The sequence below is a fragment of the Aspergillus pseudoviridinutans genome (assembly GCF_018340605.1).
Source record: "Aspergillus pseudoviridinutans IFM 55266 DNA, scaffold_5, whole genome shotgun sequence".
NCBI classification, from domain to species: Eukaryota; Fungi; Ascomycota; class Eurotiomycetes; order Eurotiales; family Aspergillaceae; genus Aspergillus; species Aspergillus pseudoviridinutans.
The window spans coordinates 1,141,784-1,161,264 of NW_025091285.1; the positions used below are offsets into that span (position 1 = coordinate 1,141,784).

Below are 19,481 nucleotides of genomic sequence, written 5' to 3' on the forward strand. Positions count from 1 at the left end.
ATTTTGCAGGAGCACTCGGTCCTGTCGACTCACCGTCACAATGAATCGACTAGGCAGACTACCTCTGCCTCTGCCTCCTTCAGTATGTCTATTTTGTCAGTCTCGCGCAACGGCGCCACTTCCGTCGTCATTGCAGGCTACCCGTTCAATGGCCACTGCTCGACTCCGCCGCAGAGTCGCTCGGATGACTCTGTCGCCAGATGTCGCCAAACCATCTGTGAAGAAAACTCGGGGTGACAAGGAACGATTTGGGCCTTTTGCGGGAATGAATCAGACAGAAGCACGAATTCGCGACACACCGAGAGCAAGATCTCGAGCAGCTCAGAAGCGCTCTGGAGAGGCCGAGGAGGATTCCCAGAAGGAAAGCCCGTTGTATAAGGCGTTGAAGATGCAAACAACATTGGCGCCTATCCCGTACGGTCGTCGCGCGGCCATCAAGGCCAAGATTGCCGATATAACGAGCTTTGATCAGTTTCCGCTCCTGCCTGTCGTACGCAATTCGATTTCTTCCCAGGCTTTGCCCGGTTTGATCGACGTGACACCGACACCAATCCAACGCCTTGCCATCCCCCGACTTTTAGAGGAGCCAAAGACGGAGAAGAAACCGACGAAAGCGGATGATGATGAGCCTCAGTACGACCAATACCTTCTAGCAGCAGAGACGGGGTCCGGCAAGACACTGGCGTATCTCCTTCCAGTTGTGGACGCAGTCAAGCGCGAAGAAGCCCGGGACAAGGAACTAGAGAAGAAGGAGCAGGAAGAGAAAGCTAGGGAGAGAGAAGAGAAGCTGAAAAATAGAGCGTTCGATATCGAACCAGAGCTTCCGCCACTTTCAAATGCGGGCAGGCCAAGGGCGATTATTCTAGTGCCCACATCGGAGTTGGTGGCTCAGGTGGGCGTAAAGGTGAAAGCACTGTCTCACACGGTCAAATACCGATCCGGAATGATATCCTCCAATCTCACTCCACGCCGCATCAAGAACACACTATTCCACCCTGACGGAATCGACATTCTCGTTGCCACCCCCCACCTGCTCGCGTCCATTGCGAAAACAGAGCCCTACGTCCTCAGCCGGGTCAGCCACCTGGTTCTCGACGAGGCAGATTCCCTCCTGGATCGGTCCTTTGCCCCAACAACCACAGAGATCATTAGCAAGGTCGCTCCTTCACTCCGCAAGCTGATTCTGTGCTCCGCCACTATCCCTCGGAGTCTTGACAACCTCTTGCGAAAGCGTTTTCCAGACATCAGGCGGCTCACGACCCCTAACCTCCACGCAATTMCTCGTCGCGTCCAGCTGGGTGTGGTGGATATCGAAAAGGATCCTTACCGCGGAAACCGCAGCCTGGCATGTGCCGACGTCATCTGGTCGATAGGCAAGGCAGGCGACGCCGAATCGGAGGGTCCTTACGCCTCGTACGTTGCGCCGAAGACCAAGAAAATCCTTGTCTTTGTGAACGAGCGCGAAGAGGCAGACGAGGTGGCTCAATTCCTTCGCTCCAAGGGCATCGACGCGCAGTCCCTCTCGCGGGACTCGAGTGCTCGAAAGCAAGAGGAAATTCTCGCCGAATTCACCGAAGCACCACCCCCTCCGACCCCTGATGAAATCCTTCTGGCTCAGAAACAGCGTCGTCAGGAAGACGCGATCCCATTCGAGATGCCCGAGAAGACGAACCAGGATTCGTCCCGTCGCCTCGCCAACACCAAGGTGCTCGTCACAACCGACTTGGCCTCCCGCGGTATTGACACTCTTGCGGTCAAGACCGTCATTCTCTATCACGTCCCGCACACAACCATTGACTTTATCCATCGGCTCGGCCGTCTCGGCCGTATGGGCAAGCGCGGCCGCGGTGTTGTGCTGGTCGGCAAGAAGGACAGAAAGGACGTAGTCAAGGAAGTCCGTGAGGGCATGTTCCGCGGTCAGGCACTGATCTGATGGACTCATCTCGTCGGGACAAAAGTTGTCACATTGTGTATAAATTTATTGAAATGGGCAAGGCGTTCGGACATGGGTCTCGGGCAAGGGAGCGAATACCAGGATAGACCATCGGATCTGGACATATGTATAATACTGTATATTTACAACATCACATCATCCAACTCATAAATGGCATTATTCATGATTTCATCCGCGCAGAGCGTAGTCTTTAGACCAAGTTGTCGACGCTGTATACTTTTTGCTGTCAAACAGGAACCTGCTCCCCAACCGACTCCCAGAAATCACACCTCTCCTTCAAAAAGGACAACTGCGCAATCGCAAACCCATCCGGAGCAATCACCCACTCCTCCCCCGTCTTCTTGAGAACCGGCACGCCCACCTCCGACACATTCGTCAACTTATGCGCATTCGGATCGCCCGTCTGGAAGAAACTCCCAAAAGCGCCCGCGAAGCCGTCATAGATCAACGGATCTGTCCGCTGGATCGGATTGACCTGGTTCCACTATTCTCAGTTAGTATGCACTCTCGCCCTCGGAATTGGTAATTGGTAATGGGTGATGATAAGAGGGGAACGAACATAGATGGTATCGCTGGCGTGCTTGGCCGGCGAGATCGTATATTCACCTAGATAGCCCCTCCGCCTCGCAGACGAGGCAAGCCAGTACGACGGACAGGCGAGGACAAGATCCCGGTAGACCAGTCCCGCGCGGACGAGCGTCGTGTTGTACAGGTCGATAGTCTCTGTTTCGCCGGTGGGCGGGTAGTACTTTGATTCGAGCAGGGCGATGTGCTCGGGGGCGAGACCCGGCAGGAACCCCGTCAGCCAGCTGTGGAAGCTTGCAGCGGAGGAGTTGAACCCGGCGGTTGTGGCTGTCTTGCCCAGGCCGGAGGGGAGGAAGTTCTCGCCCTCGTGGGAGTTGTACATGCCGAAGACGAAGTGCGTTTTGAGTTTGCGGCGGGCGACAGCGGTGGTGAGGGATTCCTGGAGGAACTCGCCGTCGATGACGGGGGCCCAGGTGAAGGAGCTTGTGTTGTAGGTGTGGCTGGCGCTGATGATCAGGTTTGCGTCGCGGATGGTCTGGACGTCGACGGATTTCAGGCAGGCGAGGGAGTCCGTGGCGTTGGTGCAGCCGGTGAGGGTGACGAGCTGGTCGTAGATGGCTTCTGCTTCGGGGGAGTCGTAGGCATAGGTCTTTGGCCAGAAGGGCGAGCTGGCGAGCGCTTTGTCGAAGAGCTTGGGTTGATTGCCCCGTCCGTTGGCGAGAACCTGAGCCACCACCGAGCCTGCGCCGGCGGACTGGCCCCAGATCGTGACGTTGTGAGGGTCGCCGCCGAAGTGGTGGATGTATTTTTGCACCCACTTGAGAACATACTGCTGGTCCAAGAGGCCGGGGTTGAGATCAGACGTTGGAGAGCGCTTGATCGCCTTGCCTGGAAGGAAGCCAAACGCATTGACCCGGTAGTTGGGGTAGATGACCACATAGTCATTGAGGTCCGTGACGTTCAGGATTGGATATGAGGACGGAGGTAGTGTAAACGAAGCGCTGCCTTGAATGAAGCCACCACCGTAGAAGACAACCAAGACTGGTCTAGAAGCGGATGAGGGAGCGACTGTAGCATCCCACGGTCGTGAGAACAGGCCAAGGTAGAGGCAGTCTTCGGAGCCATTGACCGTGCGTTGCGGGCACATATCAAAGGCCTGATCCGTATCATAGACGCCATTCGTGATCTTTACAGGTGGCTGGGGTGCTCTAAACCGGTTCTCCCCTGTTGGAGGCGCTGCAAAGGGGATCTTGCGGAAGTATGAGAGATTATAGGTAGAGTCATATTTGCCCTGGAACTGCCCATAGTCCAGTTCTACGAGGGGATCTTCGTAGGCGCTGGAAAGCGACAAGGTCAGCAACACGCAAAGAGCAAAGATATACTTCGTTGTGATCGCCATGGCTATAGACGACAATCTTACCAGGGAATGGCCTAGGATACGAACCCCCGTATGGACCAGAGCATATCTGATCATTTATATGGCATCTTGGCGCAGCAACAACACTGGCAGGTTCTCGGCATGAGACACACCGAGATCAGATCTGAAGACCTCGAGAACAAACGAGGGTTGATGCCAAGTTAGATGCCAAGGTCGGGGAAAAGGAGACAGACGTCTTCGCGATTGGTGCAGTTATATTTCCCAGGGATCACGAGAAAACGTGCAGTGCCGCAAAATGCGGGGAAGACGCAGAAGGAATGACATACTGTCCGTGACTGTAGGTTTGAGGTTGTGAGATTGTGTCATTGTCCAGAATTCCGGATATGTTAGATAACTGCATCTTGTACAGGATGGCGGTATGCAAAAAAATGAGGTCAAATCATGAAACCATGTCTACAGATGCAATATGCCGTGTCTTGGAGCGCCATCCCCCAGTAAATCCCTGATCCCAACATCGCAATGAAATGTTACCAGCACCAAACACCGTTTCCAATTAGTACAGAACGCCAAAAAGCACAAATGTCGCCATCATCACATTGTCATTCGAAGCGAATGAGTGCGTCGCCGACTCGCGCGAGTAGTGCGTCTATCGTCACAGCCCTCGCTTCCTTCGGTTTCTGTGCGTGGCTCCGACAATTCCGGCGTGGGCGTCACACCGAAACTGACGCCGCGGTCTTTGCGCGAGATGAGTGCCTCTTCCTCGGGGTATAGAAAGCGGTGCACCGTCCGATGGTCCATCACTCGTTCTTCATCGTCCGACGGACCCTCCTTATCAGTCTTAGGCCATTGGTACCCATACAACATAGAGTGACGCTCGCAGCGAGGGCACTCCCGTCGAGTCAAATAGGAGTTATGTTGCACAAACCAGGCATTACAAGTGTGGCAGTCAACCCAGCGGTCGTATGTCTGCGCCAAGAGTTTCGAGGTCTTGGTATAATCCCCTGGAACACGGACGAGTTGCGATTCAGCCTCCACCGACTGGACAACCGCGGTCTTTCCGCGAGACTTTCTGGCCTTCTTTCTATTAGAACCAATAGATTCTTGTTCCAATGTGCTCATATGGTCTGATAGTTCTGATTTTGTGTCTGCGTCAACGCTGACTGAGCGTTGAGATGTGATCGACAGCTCAATGTTCGTCCCGGCTAGGGCGGAAACTTTCTCCGCAGATTTTTCTATCGTTTCTTCCACTTTGATTTTGACCGCAGCATCACACACAGAAGTGGCGATTGTTGATGTTGATGAGCGTTCTGACTCGTTCGCGGCAGTTGACGGAGGAGAATCAGCAGACGGAGAAGGCAGAGCAGCGTCCACGGCCTTGTCATTTTCCGACTCGACAGTACTGTTACCCAAGACTCCAATATCAGGGCCGTTGGACACGGGGGAAGGGCCAGCAGGTTGTTCAATCGAAGTAGCAACTTCGAGGAATGACACTTCGGATCTCAATTTGGAACTCTGGCGAATGAATTTGCCTCGTTTGCAAGGAGTGGACGGGGCTGAAGTTTCGTTGTCCGAGTCAGGCGCAAATTTGCGCTTCTTAGGTGAGACATGACTGTCCATTGACTGGGTATCATCATTCAGCGCAGGCGTGGACGCCTTACTCTGAGGCCCAGATGGAACATGCGGCGCCCAGCCATTGCGAACCAGTCGTTCGCAAGTAAGACACAAACACTCGCAGTTATCAATTCCAAAATAGTCGTCTCCGTAGGATACCGTAATCTCCTCGCCAATGTAGATGTCCCGAGTAGCCACAACTTGCATGCCTTCTGATCCACGCGTCACCAATTTCCCGTTCGCATTACAGTCGTGATTGGCGAATCTAGCAGGCCCAAGGAAAAAGGACGGCGTCTTTTTCCTACTGGACATCACAATGCTGAAATCCTTCCGCTTCAGGTCAAGATCCCGCTCTTCTTCACGAGTCATAGGTACAAGAGTTCCGCTCAGATATTTGATTTCCTGTCCTTGCTTGATAAATTTGCGAGCGCAGACCGCAGCCTCATGTTCCGTGATTGTGTAGCGGTTAGTTGTGGTAATCTCGAATGGGGAGTCAGGCAGATACATTTGAATGTATTTGCGCAGGTGACGGCGAAACCAATCCTTCTCGCGATCGTTGGGCAACCGGGACATGAATTTCTTCAGCCCTGACATCGCCAGCAATTCTCGTTCTGCTTTCGCGGGATCCTTTGCGACAATGACATCGTGTAGGAGGATGCGAGCGACATCATCGTCGACGATGCCCCGCATGGGGTTGTATTTGGTTCTATTCTTGCGAGTATTGGTCCAGAAGTAAGCCTGCAGAAATCAGGAATCAGTAACGAGTCTGAAACATGCATAACAGAGAAGGACAACGTACTCGGTCCACCAGCGCATCCGTCGCGACGTCGTCGTAGCTGGCCAGTTTCGCAAGCGTCAGACGGTCGCGACGGTCGACAGATGGGCTATCTCTTTCCTTTTCTGACGGCATGGCGAAGGCAGTATCGGTAATCTTCCATACAAGGAAGGCCGGCCGCTATGAAGTGTATGCGTTGTAAATTGGGGGCTCGATGTCCTGTCAGAGGAGGCCCAAGCGGAAGTGCGGATCTTGATACCAGGGGGTGATCCGCCAAAGGAGCGTAGATTTAGCGATTCATAAAAACGCAAGGAGAAAAGATCCCAAATACAAAGGTGTGGACATAGTGGAAAGGCGAGTGGATGTCTCAGAGGGATTAGCGCTCATGGAATGGGAGGGGGGAAAGGCCTTCAATAATGCGACATTCACTAGGACAACACTGCTTAGCGGCTGCGTTGCCCATGCGATCAATCATGCGGCAGTATGTGCTGCAGCGCTTTTTCTGGGGTCGGCGGTCGGCGAAACCTGCCGGCCCGGTGCTGGAAATCTTTCGGCCAGCCCAGGCAAGACGGCCCTGACATCGTCAGATACCCCTCCTTAGCGTTTATACAATCAAAATGATTCAATTAAAGGTAAGCGGAAGAATCGATTGTCTTCTGGAAATCTTACTGACGTGGTCGGCAGACGTTACTCAACTGCATCGACAACTCCGGCGCCGCGGTCGTCGAATGTGTGAATGTCTTGAAGAAGAAGCGGCCGGCCACAGTCGGTGGGTTATATATCTGCAATATCTACAATCAACGAGCTCTGACTTTCGATGTGAATTCAACCGGAAATAGGTGACCGGATAGTGGTTGTGGTTCAGAAACAGCGAAACTTCGGCCCCGAAAGCACGAACAACAGCGGCATCGCGAACAAGGTCCGTCGCGGCGATATCCGGCACGCTGTCGTCGTTCGAGCGAGAAAGGAGATGCAAAGACCAGATGGAACTATTGTCAAATTCGATGACAACGCATGTGTGCTGGTCAACAAGTCGGGTGACCCTATTGGAACCAGAATGAACGGTTAGTCTCTAGAAGGTGGTCTACATCTGAGTTTTGACTCGGCTACTGACTTACGGTTGCAGGAGTTGTTGCTACAGAATTACGAGGAAAGCAGTGGTCGAAAATTCTGTCCTTGGCGCCTATGCATGTGTAATATACCAATTTGGAAGCGAATCGTTTTATCGTCTCATACAAATACTCTGTATCAATAGAAATCCTTGAAGCATCCGGTTCTTCTTATCGCCAGAAATGCCATTACTCCATAACAATGCCGTAAAATCACAAACAGAAGGGTATCCAAAATTCGGACGCTGCACCAACAAGACCAATCATACAAAGACATTACCACAAGCGCAGCAGACATAGTAGAGTTTCTTCAATGAAATGACACAGTCAGCAAAATGTGGCCAGTCAAAAGGCACGGACAATGTCTCACCATTCCAGTTTCTGCTGATCGCTGTTGAGATTGGAAGAAGACTGCCTCCGCTTCACCGCAGCTCGGACAGGGCTTGTTCGATCGGGGAAGCTAAGCAAGAAAGAGAAATCATGTCAGCCACGGAAATTTCAAGCAATAGATCTTGGAATGTTTCCATGACAGGAGGGATGGGCCAGTATGTTAAATGCTCATGGAATCCTCAGAATCCCAATCGGACAGGGTGTCTTCAGGCAACTGCCCGCAGGTAAAGCAGGTAATCTCTTCCCCGCAATGGGCACAGAATCCAGGGAGACAAACCGTTGGATCAGATCCCACATCCTGGGTAACACCAGCAGTGTCTCCAACTTGGCTGTTCAACTTGTTCTGATAAACGCAGTATGAGGTCGCGGGCTCGCCGACGTGGCACGTTCGACACGTGAACATAAGGCGGTTATTAACGCGGTCTTCTTTGGGATAGAGCAAGTTGGAGCTGTTTCGGTCCGTTAGCTGGCTGTAGAACTGAGATTATGGGAAAGAAAATCTCTTACCATTCGCGACAGAAACGGAAATGAATCTGATCAGTTTGCTTGTTATCGCCACTGGCGGACGGAGATGGGCTTGCAGACATTTTGTCGGTGTAGGTTGGAGCGTCGCGCACGATAGTTTTCGCAGTAGCAGATAGGATAGTCTCTTGAGAGAAGATAAGACGTTGAGTTTCGAATATTTGTTGGAGTACACTCAAGAAATGGCAAAGCGAGAGATCAAGGCAAAAAGATGATTGAGACCCGGTCAAAGACTGCGCTTGAATAATCAATTAATGGAAGTTGGAAGAAACGCTGGATTGGCGCCTGAGCTGGACCCAAAAGGAGACTAGACCCAATCGGATGGGACGCAAAGCGCGGCTTCGAACCTTAAGTGGGATGTTTGCACCGTTTGCCGCTATCCCTCTTTCTTCCCCCGCAGTTTGTACGGGCGGCTTAATGTTGCTCGTAGTAAGAAACCGTTGACAGCTTCGTCTCTATCCCAGGCATAAACTGAATCCCTCGGCCATTTTGCCTCATATAGCTCGTGCATAGTCATTTGAATATACATCTGATCCACCATGGTATGCCATGTTTTCCTTTCCTTAGCTGGTACATTGACTGACCGGACATCTTCCATAGGTAGAAACCGGTCTCCCTGCAGGATGGGAGGTTCGCCATTCCAACTCCAAGAACCTTCCTTACTACTTCAATCCCTCGACCAAGGAGTCCCGATGGGAACCCCCCGCTGGCACAGACACCGAGTTGCTGAAGGTCTACATGGCAGACTACCACAGCGCTCCCGCCGGACGGCCTGATGGCCCAGGCCAGGGCGAGGGCAAGATCCGTTGCAGTCACCTCTTGATCAAGCACAGAGACAGTAGGCGACCAAGCAGCTGGAGGGAGGCGGAGATCACCAGATCGAAGGAGGAAGCGATCGAGATCCTTCGGGGCCATGAACAGCGCATCCGCTCGGGTGAAGTTAGCTTGGGCGATATCGCAGTCTCGGAGTCGGATTGTAGCAGTGCCAGGAAGAAGGGCGACCTGTATGTTACATCCATAGTCGTTGTAGTTCCCTCCTTGGTTATATTCAATGCTAATTCTTCACAAGTGGGTTCTTCGGCCGTGGCGAGATGCAAAAGGAATTCGAGGATGCAGCCTTTGCGCTGCAGCCAGGCCAGGTCAGCGGCATCGTTGAGACGGCCTCTGGAGTCCACCTTATTGAACGGTAAGTCGTCTCTCTGTCTGCTGTGCAGCAATTGAAGAGACGTAAAACTGACGAGGATTCAAATACAGCGTCCAGTGAATGTTTGTTTGCAAATTATAGTGTTTCTAGAGTTACAAAAAAACCATGTATTTCTGTTCAGGCTCAATATACCTCCATGTACGGACTACATATCTTAGTGACTGCAGTACCTCTAATAAAGCTAGAGGTCCGTCGGCGACCTAGTTGATATACATCTCCCTCTAACTCTGTCAGCGTCAATTATTCACGGTTCTCTAGCTATGTAGTTCCTGACGAGGTCTGCAGAGCAAGAACCTACGGTTCGATTGCCCGCTACTAAGTGCTGATATACTAGTATGCAGCTTGTTGTGACTCTATTTAGTTAGGCCTCAATGAGGAAATCCGGGGCCAATGTCGATTAATCGTACAAAACCACCCAGACTCTTATATTGCGACTGGTTTACTCCGTAGATCAATCCAAGTCGTCAGTCAATATGTTTTCAGTACTTTTCAGTGGGCTTGAGCAAAGACAATTCCTCCATCAAAAGCTATAGATCTTCATCACGTGCTCAGATAGCCCTATCCCATCGTTATGACAATGGCGTCTCGCCGAAGATAAAACAATGAAAGATGTATTGTCTCACAAGGTGAATGAGAGTATCATGGTTCTAATTCAGTACTTTTGGCTCTTTGGTGTCTTTTCCCCTTTTCTTTCTTCCTTCTTTTTGGGCGTACTAGCCCTCTCCCTTGTGTTTAGGAACATGGCGTGATTCTATTCAATATATATTGACACTACAGTGCTTCCAACCACACCGGATTCAACTACCACAATCATCACAAGTATCAGTTCAAGCTGAACGCAAAGCAAACTGACAACTAAGATGTGCGTAGTGTACACCCGCAAATACACCCTCTGTGGCTGCATCTGGGATGACTCCTTAAGCCGCTGTAAGTACTGGGAGTGGTGCCGCAGACGAAGACTGATTCAGAGCGAATACGAGATAATGTGCGGGGAATGTTGGGAGAAGGTTACACCGGGTGCACAGCAGCAGAGTCAAGTCGGGGATGCGCTTCAATTAGCCCAGGATGGACGGCTGAAGGAGTCGATGATGCGGGAAACCGAGTGTGATCTGTCACGAAGCTGTGATCCGGTTGTCTTAAGGAAGAGGATGGCCAAGCGGACGACATAGAAGGGCAGTGTCACTACGTTCCAGCTTATGTGTTTTCAGGGGAGTTGTGAGGAAGTGATAGACTGGAAATGCCAAGCACGAGTGCTTTGAGTAGTTTCTAATGTGAGTATTGGATTACTGGCAGGCGTCGTTTCGCCAATTTAACGTTACGCTTCTTCATCGCTGATCATAGATCCCACGACGATATCCCCTCCGATCCGGACGCTTCATAACCAAAATTTAGATGCTCGAGTTCAGTCGGTTCAATCGAGACGTAATGGCTTCAATGACAGCAGACCTGAAGATGATGACTTAGCCTATGCAGTACTTATCACTAGAAGAATGGAAGTCACTTACTCTCGCTCGACCATCCTCATGGCGTCGGAAATCTTCGCCCTTTGTAGCCTCTGTGGGACTCTTGGCCCAGCGGCAGTTGGGGACGCTGGGCTCCCTGGTTCCGGTGCGACAGGTGCCTTGGCCGCAATGGACTTGGCCTCGGCCAGCAGATCCGCTGCTATCTCCTTGACCTGCAGCAAATGTCAGCATTACTGTGTGTGTGGCTCATGTAAGCGATGAGACTCACGGTTTCCAATCGTTGTGACAAACTCTGATCCTTCTCTTCTTCTTTCTTCTGTCTCTCCAACGAAGTAGATAGTGCCTCTACTTCCGAAAGCCATGCCTTCTCCTTCTCGCTCAGTGGACGACCGCCCGACTTCAGGACCTTGTTTCGGAGCGACTCGTATCTCTCAACCAATTGCGCCTGTCTCTCCTTCGCAGCCTTCAGCCTCTTATCCAGCGCCTCACCACTCCTCGAGCCCTCTCGCCKCTGACCATCCTCACCAATATTGCTTGAGACCCCCTTGATGCGCTCAGCCACGTCCGAGAGCTGCTTCAGTTGCTCCTGCATCTCCCCTTGTAGCCGCTCACAGCGACGGAAAAGATCCGATGCTGCCCTTTCAAGAGCATTCGTGTGAGCAGACAAAATGCGATGTGCAGCAGCAACCAGGTCCAGCGTTGCTGGCGACAAACGCACCTGCTCTTTGAGCGACTGGCGTTGTCGGTGAGGGACATGCTTCTCAACGAAGAACTCCAGAGGCGAGTCCGAATAGAGAATAGAAGGGACTTGGTAAGGAGGTCTTTTAGGTGGTAGAATGGGAGAAGTTGGCGCCTGCGCCCCTGAACCAATTGGTCCCATGTCTGCGATTGGTGGAAAGCTGACCTCAGGCGCATCCATAATGGCAGCATACGGGCGAGACGCGTGGTGGCTCAACAGTAAATAACCAAGATCATAGTCATAGAAGACCAGAGAAGAGGCCAGATGGTCTGATTCGCCTTTAACAGCACTGCCACCGTCATCTACTTGGATGATTCGCTCCCGGAGAGATACTGTGCCTTCGCACAGCACTTGCAAACGAAAAGCTGAGCCCGCCGTATCCTCTGACCGGAGCTCGGCCTCAAGCCTCTGCACCCACGAACTTAGTGAAATAGACGTGACATTGGTTGCGGTCGTGACGAAGAAGCTGTATCGAGAGATAACATCGTTGGTGAAGGTCGGCCAATTGTTCAAATGCTGGTCTTCTTGTCTGATAGTATCCAATGACTCAACCAAGACCAAATCAGATGGCTCAGACAGGGGGGTGCTGAAGGCATTCTTCTTAAGCTTAGGGAGCCACTGTCCCTCGACGCCATCAAGTTCAAGACAGATATGGACCCTGCCAGTGCGGGTCGAGAGGCAGATAACAGTGGCCGACAATTGATCGTTGTCTTCCACTGAGAGCTCATCATCCTCACCCATCATGAGAGCATCCACATCCACTTTTGACGCAATGACAAGGATGTCACAAAGGTCCAAATCATCAAGCTCGTCCCCAGTGTCGACACGGAACGGACCCTGCAACCTAGGGATCGCGCTGGGATTGGCGGGACGCGTCAGGATTTCCGACCCGGGCTCCAGATCCGAGCCAACAATGGTCTGCAAGGGATCCTGGTTATCAATCTCCGTAAGCCAGTCATACTGCTGTCGGCAGGCTGTCAGCTCATCCTCATATTCCGACGAGTCTTCCTCCATCGCCGACAACTTTGGAACAATGGCCGAAGTAAGGGAGGGAATAGTAGTCGCAGGAGCTCGCCATTTGGAAGGCAACAACGGGCAAAGGGCGTAAAGATCACCAGGCCGCATTGCGACCCACAGTGTCATTGGTGCCCATGCGCTCTCCTTCTCGCTTCCGCTACCGCCAAAGCAAGCCGAGGCGACTTCCATATCAACGAAATCGGCGGAGAATCCTTTGTTCTTCCCAAATCCAGAAGGTGAGAAGTCCTGGTCGCAAGATGTTCCGTCCACCAATTTTCTCAGGTCAACCGCCAGCGTAGGTCGATCGAATGACCAGTGGTTGTTCCGGTCCAGCTCCCAGACGCGGACTGCGGCATCTGCGGTGACGGTGATAAGACAGCCTCCAAGATTGCTGTGCACCCCCAAAGGATGCCACAGCGCCGAAACGACGGGTGACTCAGGGATAACGTGCGTAGTGGGACCAAGCTGGTAATACTTGAGACGGATGGGTGAGCGATCCGTACCAGACAGGTGCGATGAATCTGGTAGCACCGCGATGTACACTGTATGATCCGTTACGATGGCCAGAAAAGCGCCATTTGGAGAAGGGATCATCTGCCGAATCCGTTCGTAGACTGGTACGATCAGAACCTAGTCGTTCATTAGCCACGACACTGAGCTAGACATGCAAAAGCTTGCGCGAGAATCGACCATACTCTGTAATAATCCGTCTCATCGCTATCTGATGGTCCCTCAGAGCTCCTTGTCTGACCAGCAGCGTCCTTCTTTGATCTGGAGGACTGCTGCCATACATCCTTCAATCGAGTAAGGCTCGACCAGCGGATCTGATTGTTCACCACGGTGAAGATCTCATTTCCTCGCTTCGCCAAGGTTCTTGTCGGGCCGCTATACTCCGCTTCATTCTCCGGAAGATAGCCCGGTTTTTTGGTCGATGTGCTTGCAAAGAGTGTTGCGCCGGGTGCAGGGCGCGATAGCCATGGAGGAGTGTAGCTAATGAGTTTCGGCATCGTCAGCGGTTATGGCGAACAAATTGAAAATGGAACCAGAAATGAATTGCGGATGACCGAGGTTTATTCCATATCCTCAGTAAGCTGGTAGGAGGATAGATTGATTCAAATTGAAGGTTGGTTGGAATGACGGCGATTATAGCAACAAACAGCGGGCCGCCGGGGACTTTTTTGGTCGTGCCAAGACAAGTGAAAGCTCCGCCCTTGAGAGAGCTCTTGATGTCCAGCTATCCTGCGTCTTCAAACTACATTCCCGTCATCTCCATCGCTGCTCTATCTCGCGCATATCCGGCTGCATTATCTCATATTGCTTGAAATAATTGCCTTGTTCTTGTTCGGGACATACGACTGTGTTTACAATATAATGAGTACTTTGGTTCACAACACAGTCGACAGGCTGGATCGGCCTAGCGCCTATTACCTGGCAAAGGTGCGCTTGCAAACCACTTTTGGCTTTGATCATTTCCTAATAAGGTCTTTTTGAATGGCAGAACAAGAAACGCAAGTACAGCCAGGATGACTCTGAGAGGCCAGAGGACCCAGTCGACAAGTTGAAGGATGCCACAACACTCTATGTCGGAAACCTGTATGTCGAGCGAAACAATGCATTCATGCCCATAATTGTGGCGCATACTGACTTTCTAAAGTTCTTTTTACACAACAGAGGAGCAAATTCATGAGCTTTTCTCAAAGTCAGCGGACCCGCAGGCCCATCATGGCATGATGCTCAGAACTAACGGGCGTATATAGGTGCGGTGAAATCAAGCGCCTTGTAATGGGGCTGGATCGATACAACAAAACCCCCTGCGGCTTCTGCTTCGTGGAATACTATACGCATCAGGATGCCTTGGACTGCTTAAAGTATGTCGGAGGCACCAAGCTTGATGAGAGAATTATCCGTACAGATCTTGACCCTGGCTTTGAGGAAGGACGTCAGTATGGGTACGTGATGCTACATCTTTATCAGGAGAGAGAAGAACAGGAGTGTCTAACTTTCAGCGAAGGCGAGGAAAGTCTGGTGGGCAGGTGCGCGACGAATACCGTGAAGAATACGATCCGGGCCGCGGTGGTTATGGTCGGGCCTACGCAGATGACCAGCGCAGGCGGGAAGAAGAAGAGTACGGCAAGGGTAAGTAATTTGGTAATAAATTTGCGTGGTCTATTGGCGCAGACAAGGCGTTTGTATATCAACGATATCATCTCTATCGTCCCGGTAAACTGCACCGGCTGTTCAAGGAAAGGAAAATTCTACCAGATACCCAACAATCAACAATTCCGTGCTCAAGAATTGCCAAGTCTATGACTCTTCATATTTCCTTCCTCTTCCTTACCGACTCCTCCACCTGGCGCAACCACCAGGAATGTATTCTGGCGTCACCTGTCAATTCGGGGTGAAAGCTTGTTCCGAACACATTACCCTGTTTGACCGCGACGATGTCACCGGTCTCTTTATCTGCGTCGATATGTGTTCCCGTGGCGGCTAGTTTAGCTGCTCTGCCGGGGAGACTTGCAAGTACTTCAACTCCATCTCCCATCGCCGCCTTGGCCGCCTGACCCTGAGGTTGTTTCGAGGGCGCCACCACCGTCTCGTCCCTCTGTGTTTCGTCCACTTGAATACCTTCTTGATGAGGCAGGATCTTTTCCACCACAGGCGCCCGGATAAAAACTGCAGGGAAGGACTGCTCGGTCGGACCCAAGAACGGCAAATCTAAGGGCGCCTCGAAACTCTCCGTTTGCCGGCCAAAGTGATTTCTGTTTACGCGAACGTCGAGACCTCCGATGAGCTCCTGCCCGCCTTTCTTGGTTCGATTAGCAGACTCGGCGAGTAGGATCAACCCGGCACAGGTGCCCCATGTCGGTTTGCGATGGACCCTAGGAAAACAGATTGTCAGTCGCATTGACGGGATAGCCTTGGGGTTATTGCGCGAACATACTTCACAAAATCCCTCAAAGGCTCCAAGAGGTTCGATCGGGCCGCAACAAGAGAGATTGTCGTGCTCTCGCCTCCAGGAAGGATCAACGCATCACACCGATCCAACTCCTGCGGTGTCCGAACTTCGATGAACTCCCATTGAGTAGTGGAGCTTTGTTCCGAGACTGCCTTTTTCAGCAGCTGGATGTGCTCATAGAATGCGCCCTGTAAAGCGAGAACCCCGACAGTGATGCTGGCCATGGTAATTCCTGCTTGTAGAAAATAACTTTTTTGACTCACACCTTGGCCACTCTCTTCGTGCTGTATACACCCATTAGCTAAGCGGGTCAACATTCGGCCGGTATTTATCAGCACGTTGCTACCCCGCCTACTGATAAGAATGTTGTTTTTAATGTCAGCAAAGCATTCACGATGTCTCATAGCATATGCATTGGATACTATCATGTTTGATGATGACGGATATGACTCGATGACACTTTATGGCACTGCTTGTTTTCTTACCTCCCTTATTTTGCCATAGCAGAGAGGTCAATTAAAGCCTACGCAGCTAGCTCTCCCCGTCCTCCCTCGTTTTTGAAGATATAGCTCTTTGCTCGCGAATCCTTACTGCTTAGTTCGCAACTATCCGGAAAGATGGGCTCCGTACAAAATGAGAGCAGAACCTCTCTTACGCGATGGTATATAGACACGCGCCAATTGACAGCGACAAATTCACCACTCCCATTGTTGGAGACCCTCCAACCATCAGACCAAGAGGCAGTCAAGAAGTTTTACCACCTCAAGGACAGACACATGTCCCTCGCCTCAAACCTGCTGAAATACCTCTTCATCCACCGCTCCTGCCGCATTCCTTGGAACAAGATCAGCATCAGTCGAACACCAGCGCCTCACCGCCGACCATGTTTCATCCCCTCTCCCGCCCTGACCGAGGGCACTGACGAGCCCATCCCCAGCATCGAATTCAACGTCAGTCACCAAGCATCTCTCGTAGCGCTCGCAGGCACAATCATCCCACCGTCCCATGCCGCAAGCACCACCCCGGCTACGCTATTCGCCAACCCCAGCCCATCCTCGACTCCGGCCCCCTCTGTCCCTCAGGTAGGCATAGACATCACCTGCGTGGACGAGCGGCGCGCACGCACAAGCTCCGCCCCATCAACCCGCAAACAACTAGCTGAATACGTCGACATCTTCGCCGAAGTCTTCTCCCAACGCGAGCTGGAAACGATCAAGAACCTGGGAGGGAGATTCCCGGCTGACGCGCGGGACGGCGCCCAGGAAAGCGAAGCGGTCGAGTACGGCCTCCGCTTGTTTTACACGTACTGGGCTCTCAAGGAGGCGTACATCAAGATGACCGGCGAGGCACTTCTCGCGCCGTGGCTGCGGGAGCTGGAGTTTACGGATGTCGTCGCCCCTGCGCACGTGCAGGCCTTGGCGGGGGATTGGGGGGAGCCGTACACTGGTATCAAGACCTGGCTGTATGGGAAGAGGGTGGAGGATGTGCGGATTGAGGTGGTCGCTTTTGAGAAGGATTATATATTTGCTACGGCGGCGCGAGGGGCCGGATTGGGGGCCGGGAGTCGGCCATTGCCTGGGAGTATGGGCGTCACCGTCTCCATAGATCCCTGGATGCACATGGAGAAGATCGATATCGACAGAGATATTGCACCTTGTGCGACAGGAGTTTGTCAGTGTGTAACGAAATAGTCTTTAGGAGAGTCTATCTGAGCGTTTAAGCGTCTGGACGAAGCGAAGCAGGGGGTAGATAAATATCTATGCATCTTCACTCACACCCAACAATACAGAATAATATCACGAAGGATAATGCTATGTACACTCTGACACGCTGTCTGCACACAATAGTTCGCAAAATTATAGGGAAGTAGAAAGTGAATGATTTGTAGGTCGCTTGTTCCTCATCCGCATCTCCGATAGTTGTATCCAAAATCTAAATCCTGCAGCTCTATCCACAAACCACCGCCGGGCACCAAATATCTCTTAGCAATTCTAGAGCACAAGGAGATGAGCGAGAGGGACTCATCTCGTCCTGTTCATAATCTCGAATATCAATATAGCCGTCAGTCATGTAAAAGGCGAAGAATAGACAGGCCGCGCCGGCGTGATCATCACCGCAGTAACAAGCCAGGACCAGACGTGATCGTAACTCATGGACGGTCGTGCAACCGATCAGATCTCCACAGCCGTGGAAGTAGCTTTCTTGACATCTGAGTCGATCTTATCGCGATCCTGATCGGCCAGCTCGAGGAGAGCCTTGAGCATGCTCTCCTGAGCGGTCTTAGTCAACCGGTCGACATCCGCAGCGGTCAAGCCTTCCGTGCTGATGGGAGGTAGGACTAGGACGAGTCTGTTAGTCTCATACCGGGGAAAAGAAACATCACATGCACAAACCTTTGATCTTGATCACGCCAGGGTTAAACCGCATATTACGCGGCGACAGGATGTGCGAGTAGTTCTCCGCGACGATAGGAACGATCGGTACACCCGCCTTGACCGCCAGATGGAACGCTCCCTTCTTGAAAGGCAGCAACTCGGGCTTCTCTGAGTAACTCCTCGTCCCCTCGGGGAAGATGAACACGCTCTGTTTGTACTTGCGGATCTCCTCCGCCGCACCGTCAAACGCCTTCATCGCCGTCTCGCGGTTGGCCCGGTCAATGAAAACCGTCCGCGACAGCGCCATGAACCAACCCAGGAAGGGGATATTTTTCAACGACTTCTTCGCGGTGACGCTGCAGTACGGAGGGAAGATGTAGCCCAGCATGAGCACGTCGAGCTCGGACTGGTGGTTGCCGATGAAGACCGCAGGCCGGGTGGAGAGGTGCTCGGCACCCTGGATAATGTCGAACTGCACGCCGGTTGTATATCGCATAACCCATTTGAAACTGCGCGCGGTGGCCCATTGGGAGACCCGGCCGTAGCCTACGAGGCGGAGGACAATTGATGCGATTACGCCATAGCATGCGCAAAGCAAGAGAGAGCCATAGGCCGCAAGACACCGAGCGAAAAAGGCCGCGCGAGGGACCTTTTGGCCGAGTGCGAAAAGGGAAAGCGTCACGACGACAAACGAGCTGATGCCCGAGGCGATGTAGGACAGGATCGACATGTCAAAAGACCGGGGAAAGCAATCTTTAGGGTTACGATAAGCTGTATAAGTAGCCTCGAAGTCACTAAGTCGTAATATTCACACTCTTGCTGAGCCGTACCCCTCCGTGGCAGCTGATTTCGGGTATGAGGTCAGGCGTGTGGTCGGAACAAGGATGCGCAGGAGACTTAAAAAGCGGCACTGGCCATGACCCGAGAATGTGACAGAGGTTGGCGGGTTCAGGATTCTCTGGCCTGGTAGCCGGTTGCCAATTAGGAAAAAGGAAGCGTGAAGAATGGGTCGTTGATGCTCGTGCCAGAAGATCACCAACAATATTCCTGCCTGTTCAACCCTGGAACTTTTTTCCTGAATTTCGGGGCACCAACATCATCCTGCCGCTCACCGCCCTGCAACTCTGCAATTATTCTCTACAAAGTATTATTATTGGAGGTAATCCCCATGGTTCAGGCTCAAATATGGTGGAATTGATTTCCGTAAGAATAAGAATAGGCATAAGAATGACATCGCAGATTATGCAAGTGCCTTGTTCGACAGACATCTATGTCCACGAATCTGTCGTCCAGGCGTCTTCGTCTCTCATATGCAGCCAATGACCAGCCCCGACAAAGCCAACCCACGCTAATATACAAGACACAAGAATCACGAGCCTCGGCTCCCTTCTTGAGAACCTGATGCAGGGTAAATGCACCTCTAACCAACCCGGCCTGCAAAACGCCATTATAATGCTAATGCT

The 19,481-nt window shown here is 52.1% G+C and overlaps 11 protein-coding genes across 11 annotated transcripts; 5 read left to right on the top strand and 6 right to left on the bottom strand.

The window, feature by feature from the left end:
• Positions 1-40: 40 nt before the first annotated feature.
• Positions 41-1,933, top strand: mrh4 (ATP-dependent RNA helicase MRH4; the record flags this gene model as incomplete). Its single annotated transcript, XM_043303343.1, has 1 exon — positions 41-1,933. One exon carries the CDS (start codon positions 41-43, stop codon positions 1,931-1,933), a length of 1,893 nt encoding a protein of 630 aa, XP_043159278.1.
• Positions 1,934-2,180: 247 nt separating this feature from the next.
• Asppvi_007457 (putative carboxylesterase) lies at positions 2,181-3,878 on the bottom strand (the record flags this gene model as incomplete). Its single annotated transcript, XM_043303344.1, has 2 exons — positions 2,181-2,438; positions 2,514-3,878. The coding sequence occupies 2 exons, from the start codon at positions 3,876-3,878 to the stop codon at positions 2,181-2,183; spliced, it is 1,623 nt and encodes a 540-aa protein (XP_043159279.1).
• A 570-nt stretch (positions 3,879-4,448) lies between these two features.
• Asppvi_007458 (SET domain-containing protein) lies at positions 4,449-6,378 on the bottom strand (the record flags this gene model as incomplete). Its single annotated transcript, XM_043303345.1, has 2 exons — positions 4,449-6,206; positions 6,268-6,378. 2 exons carry the CDS (start codon positions 6,376-6,378, stop codon positions 4,449-4,451), a joined length of 1,869 nt encoding a protein of 622 aa, XP_043159280.1.
• Positions 6,379-6,860: 482 nt separating this feature from the next.
• On the top strand, positions 6,861-7,440 carry Asppvi_007459 (mitochondrial 54S ribosomal protein uL14m; the record flags this gene model as incomplete). Its single annotated transcript, XM_043303346.1, has 4 exons — positions 6,861-6,875; positions 6,928-7,012; positions 7,083-7,307; positions 7,370-7,440. The coding sequence occupies 4 exons, from the start codon at positions 6,861-6,863 to the stop codon at positions 7,438-7,440; spliced, it is 396 nt and encodes a 131-aa protein (XP_043159281.1).
• Positions 7,441-7,902: 462 nt separating this feature from the next.
• On the bottom strand, positions 7,903-8,329 carry Asppvi_007460 (DNA-directed RNA polymerase II core subunit RPB9; the record flags this gene model as incomplete). Its single annotated transcript, XM_043303347.1, has 2 exons — positions 7,903-8,191; positions 8,250-8,329. The coding sequence occupies 2 exons, from the start codon at positions 8,327-8,329 to the stop codon at positions 7,903-7,905; spliced, it is 369 nt and encodes a 122-aa protein (XP_043159282.1).
• Positions 8,330-8,803: 474 nt separating this feature from the next.
• Positions 8,804-9,528, top strand: pin1 (peptidylprolyl isomerase ESS1; the record flags this gene model as incomplete). Its single annotated transcript, XM_043303348.1, has 4 exons — positions 8,804-8,806; positions 8,865-9,268; positions 9,334-9,450; positions 9,519-9,528. 4 exons carry the CDS (start codon positions 8,804-8,806, stop codon positions 9,526-9,528), a joined length of 534 nt encoding a protein of 177 aa, XP_043159283.1.
• A 1,328-nt stretch (positions 9,529-10,856) lies between these two features.
• Asppvi_007462 (uncharacterized protein) lies at positions 10,857-13,694 on the bottom strand (the record flags this gene model as incomplete). The annotated part of the gene is made up of 4 exons (XM_043303349.1): positions 10,857-10,914; positions 10,974-11,143; positions 11,200-13,317; positions 13,383-13,694. 4 exons carry the CDS (start codon positions 13,692-13,694, stop codon positions 10,857-10,859), a joined length of 2,658 nt encoding a protein of 885 aa, XP_043159284.1.
• Positions 13,695-14,058: 364 nt separating this feature from the next.
• Positions 14,059-14,831, top strand: Asppvi_007463 (nuclear cap-binding protein subunit CBC2; the record flags this gene model as incomplete). Its single annotated transcript, XM_043303350.1, has 5 exons — positions 14,059-14,124; positions 14,186-14,280; positions 14,342-14,386; positions 14,445-14,636; positions 14,699-14,831. The coding sequence occupies 5 exons, from the start codon at positions 14,059-14,061 to the stop codon at positions 14,829-14,831; spliced, it is 531 nt and encodes a 176-aa protein (XP_043159285.1).
• Positions 14,832-15,001: 170 nt separating this feature from the next.
• Asppvi_007464 (pyridoxal 5'-phosphate synthase subunit PdxT) lies at positions 15,002-15,867 on the bottom strand (the record flags this gene model as incomplete). The annotated part of the gene is made up of 2 exons (XM_043303351.1): positions 15,002-15,566; positions 15,629-15,867. The coding sequence occupies 2 exons, from the start codon at positions 15,865-15,867 to the stop codon at positions 15,002-15,004; spliced, it is 804 nt and encodes a 267-aa protein (XP_043159286.1).
• A 393-nt stretch (positions 15,868-16,260) lies between these two features.
• Positions 16,261-17,334, top strand: Asppvi_007465 (4'-phosphopantetheinyl transferase family protein; the record flags this gene model as incomplete). Its single annotated transcript, XM_043303352.1, has 1 exon — positions 16,261-17,334. The coding sequence occupies one exon, from the start codon at positions 16,261-16,263 to the stop codon at positions 17,332-17,334; it is 1,074 nt and encodes a 357-aa protein (XP_043159287.1).
• Positions 17,335-17,814: 480 nt separating this feature from the next.
• On the bottom strand, positions 17,815-18,748 carry Asppvi_007466 (1-acylglycerol-3-phosphate O-acyltransferase SLC1; the record flags this gene model as incomplete). Its single annotated transcript, XM_043303353.1, has 2 exons — positions 17,815-17,981; positions 18,037-18,748. 2 exons carry the CDS (start codon positions 18,746-18,748, stop codon positions 17,815-17,817), a joined length of 879 nt encoding a protein of 292 aa, XP_043159288.1.
• Positions 18,749-19,481: the final 733 nt, after the last annotated feature.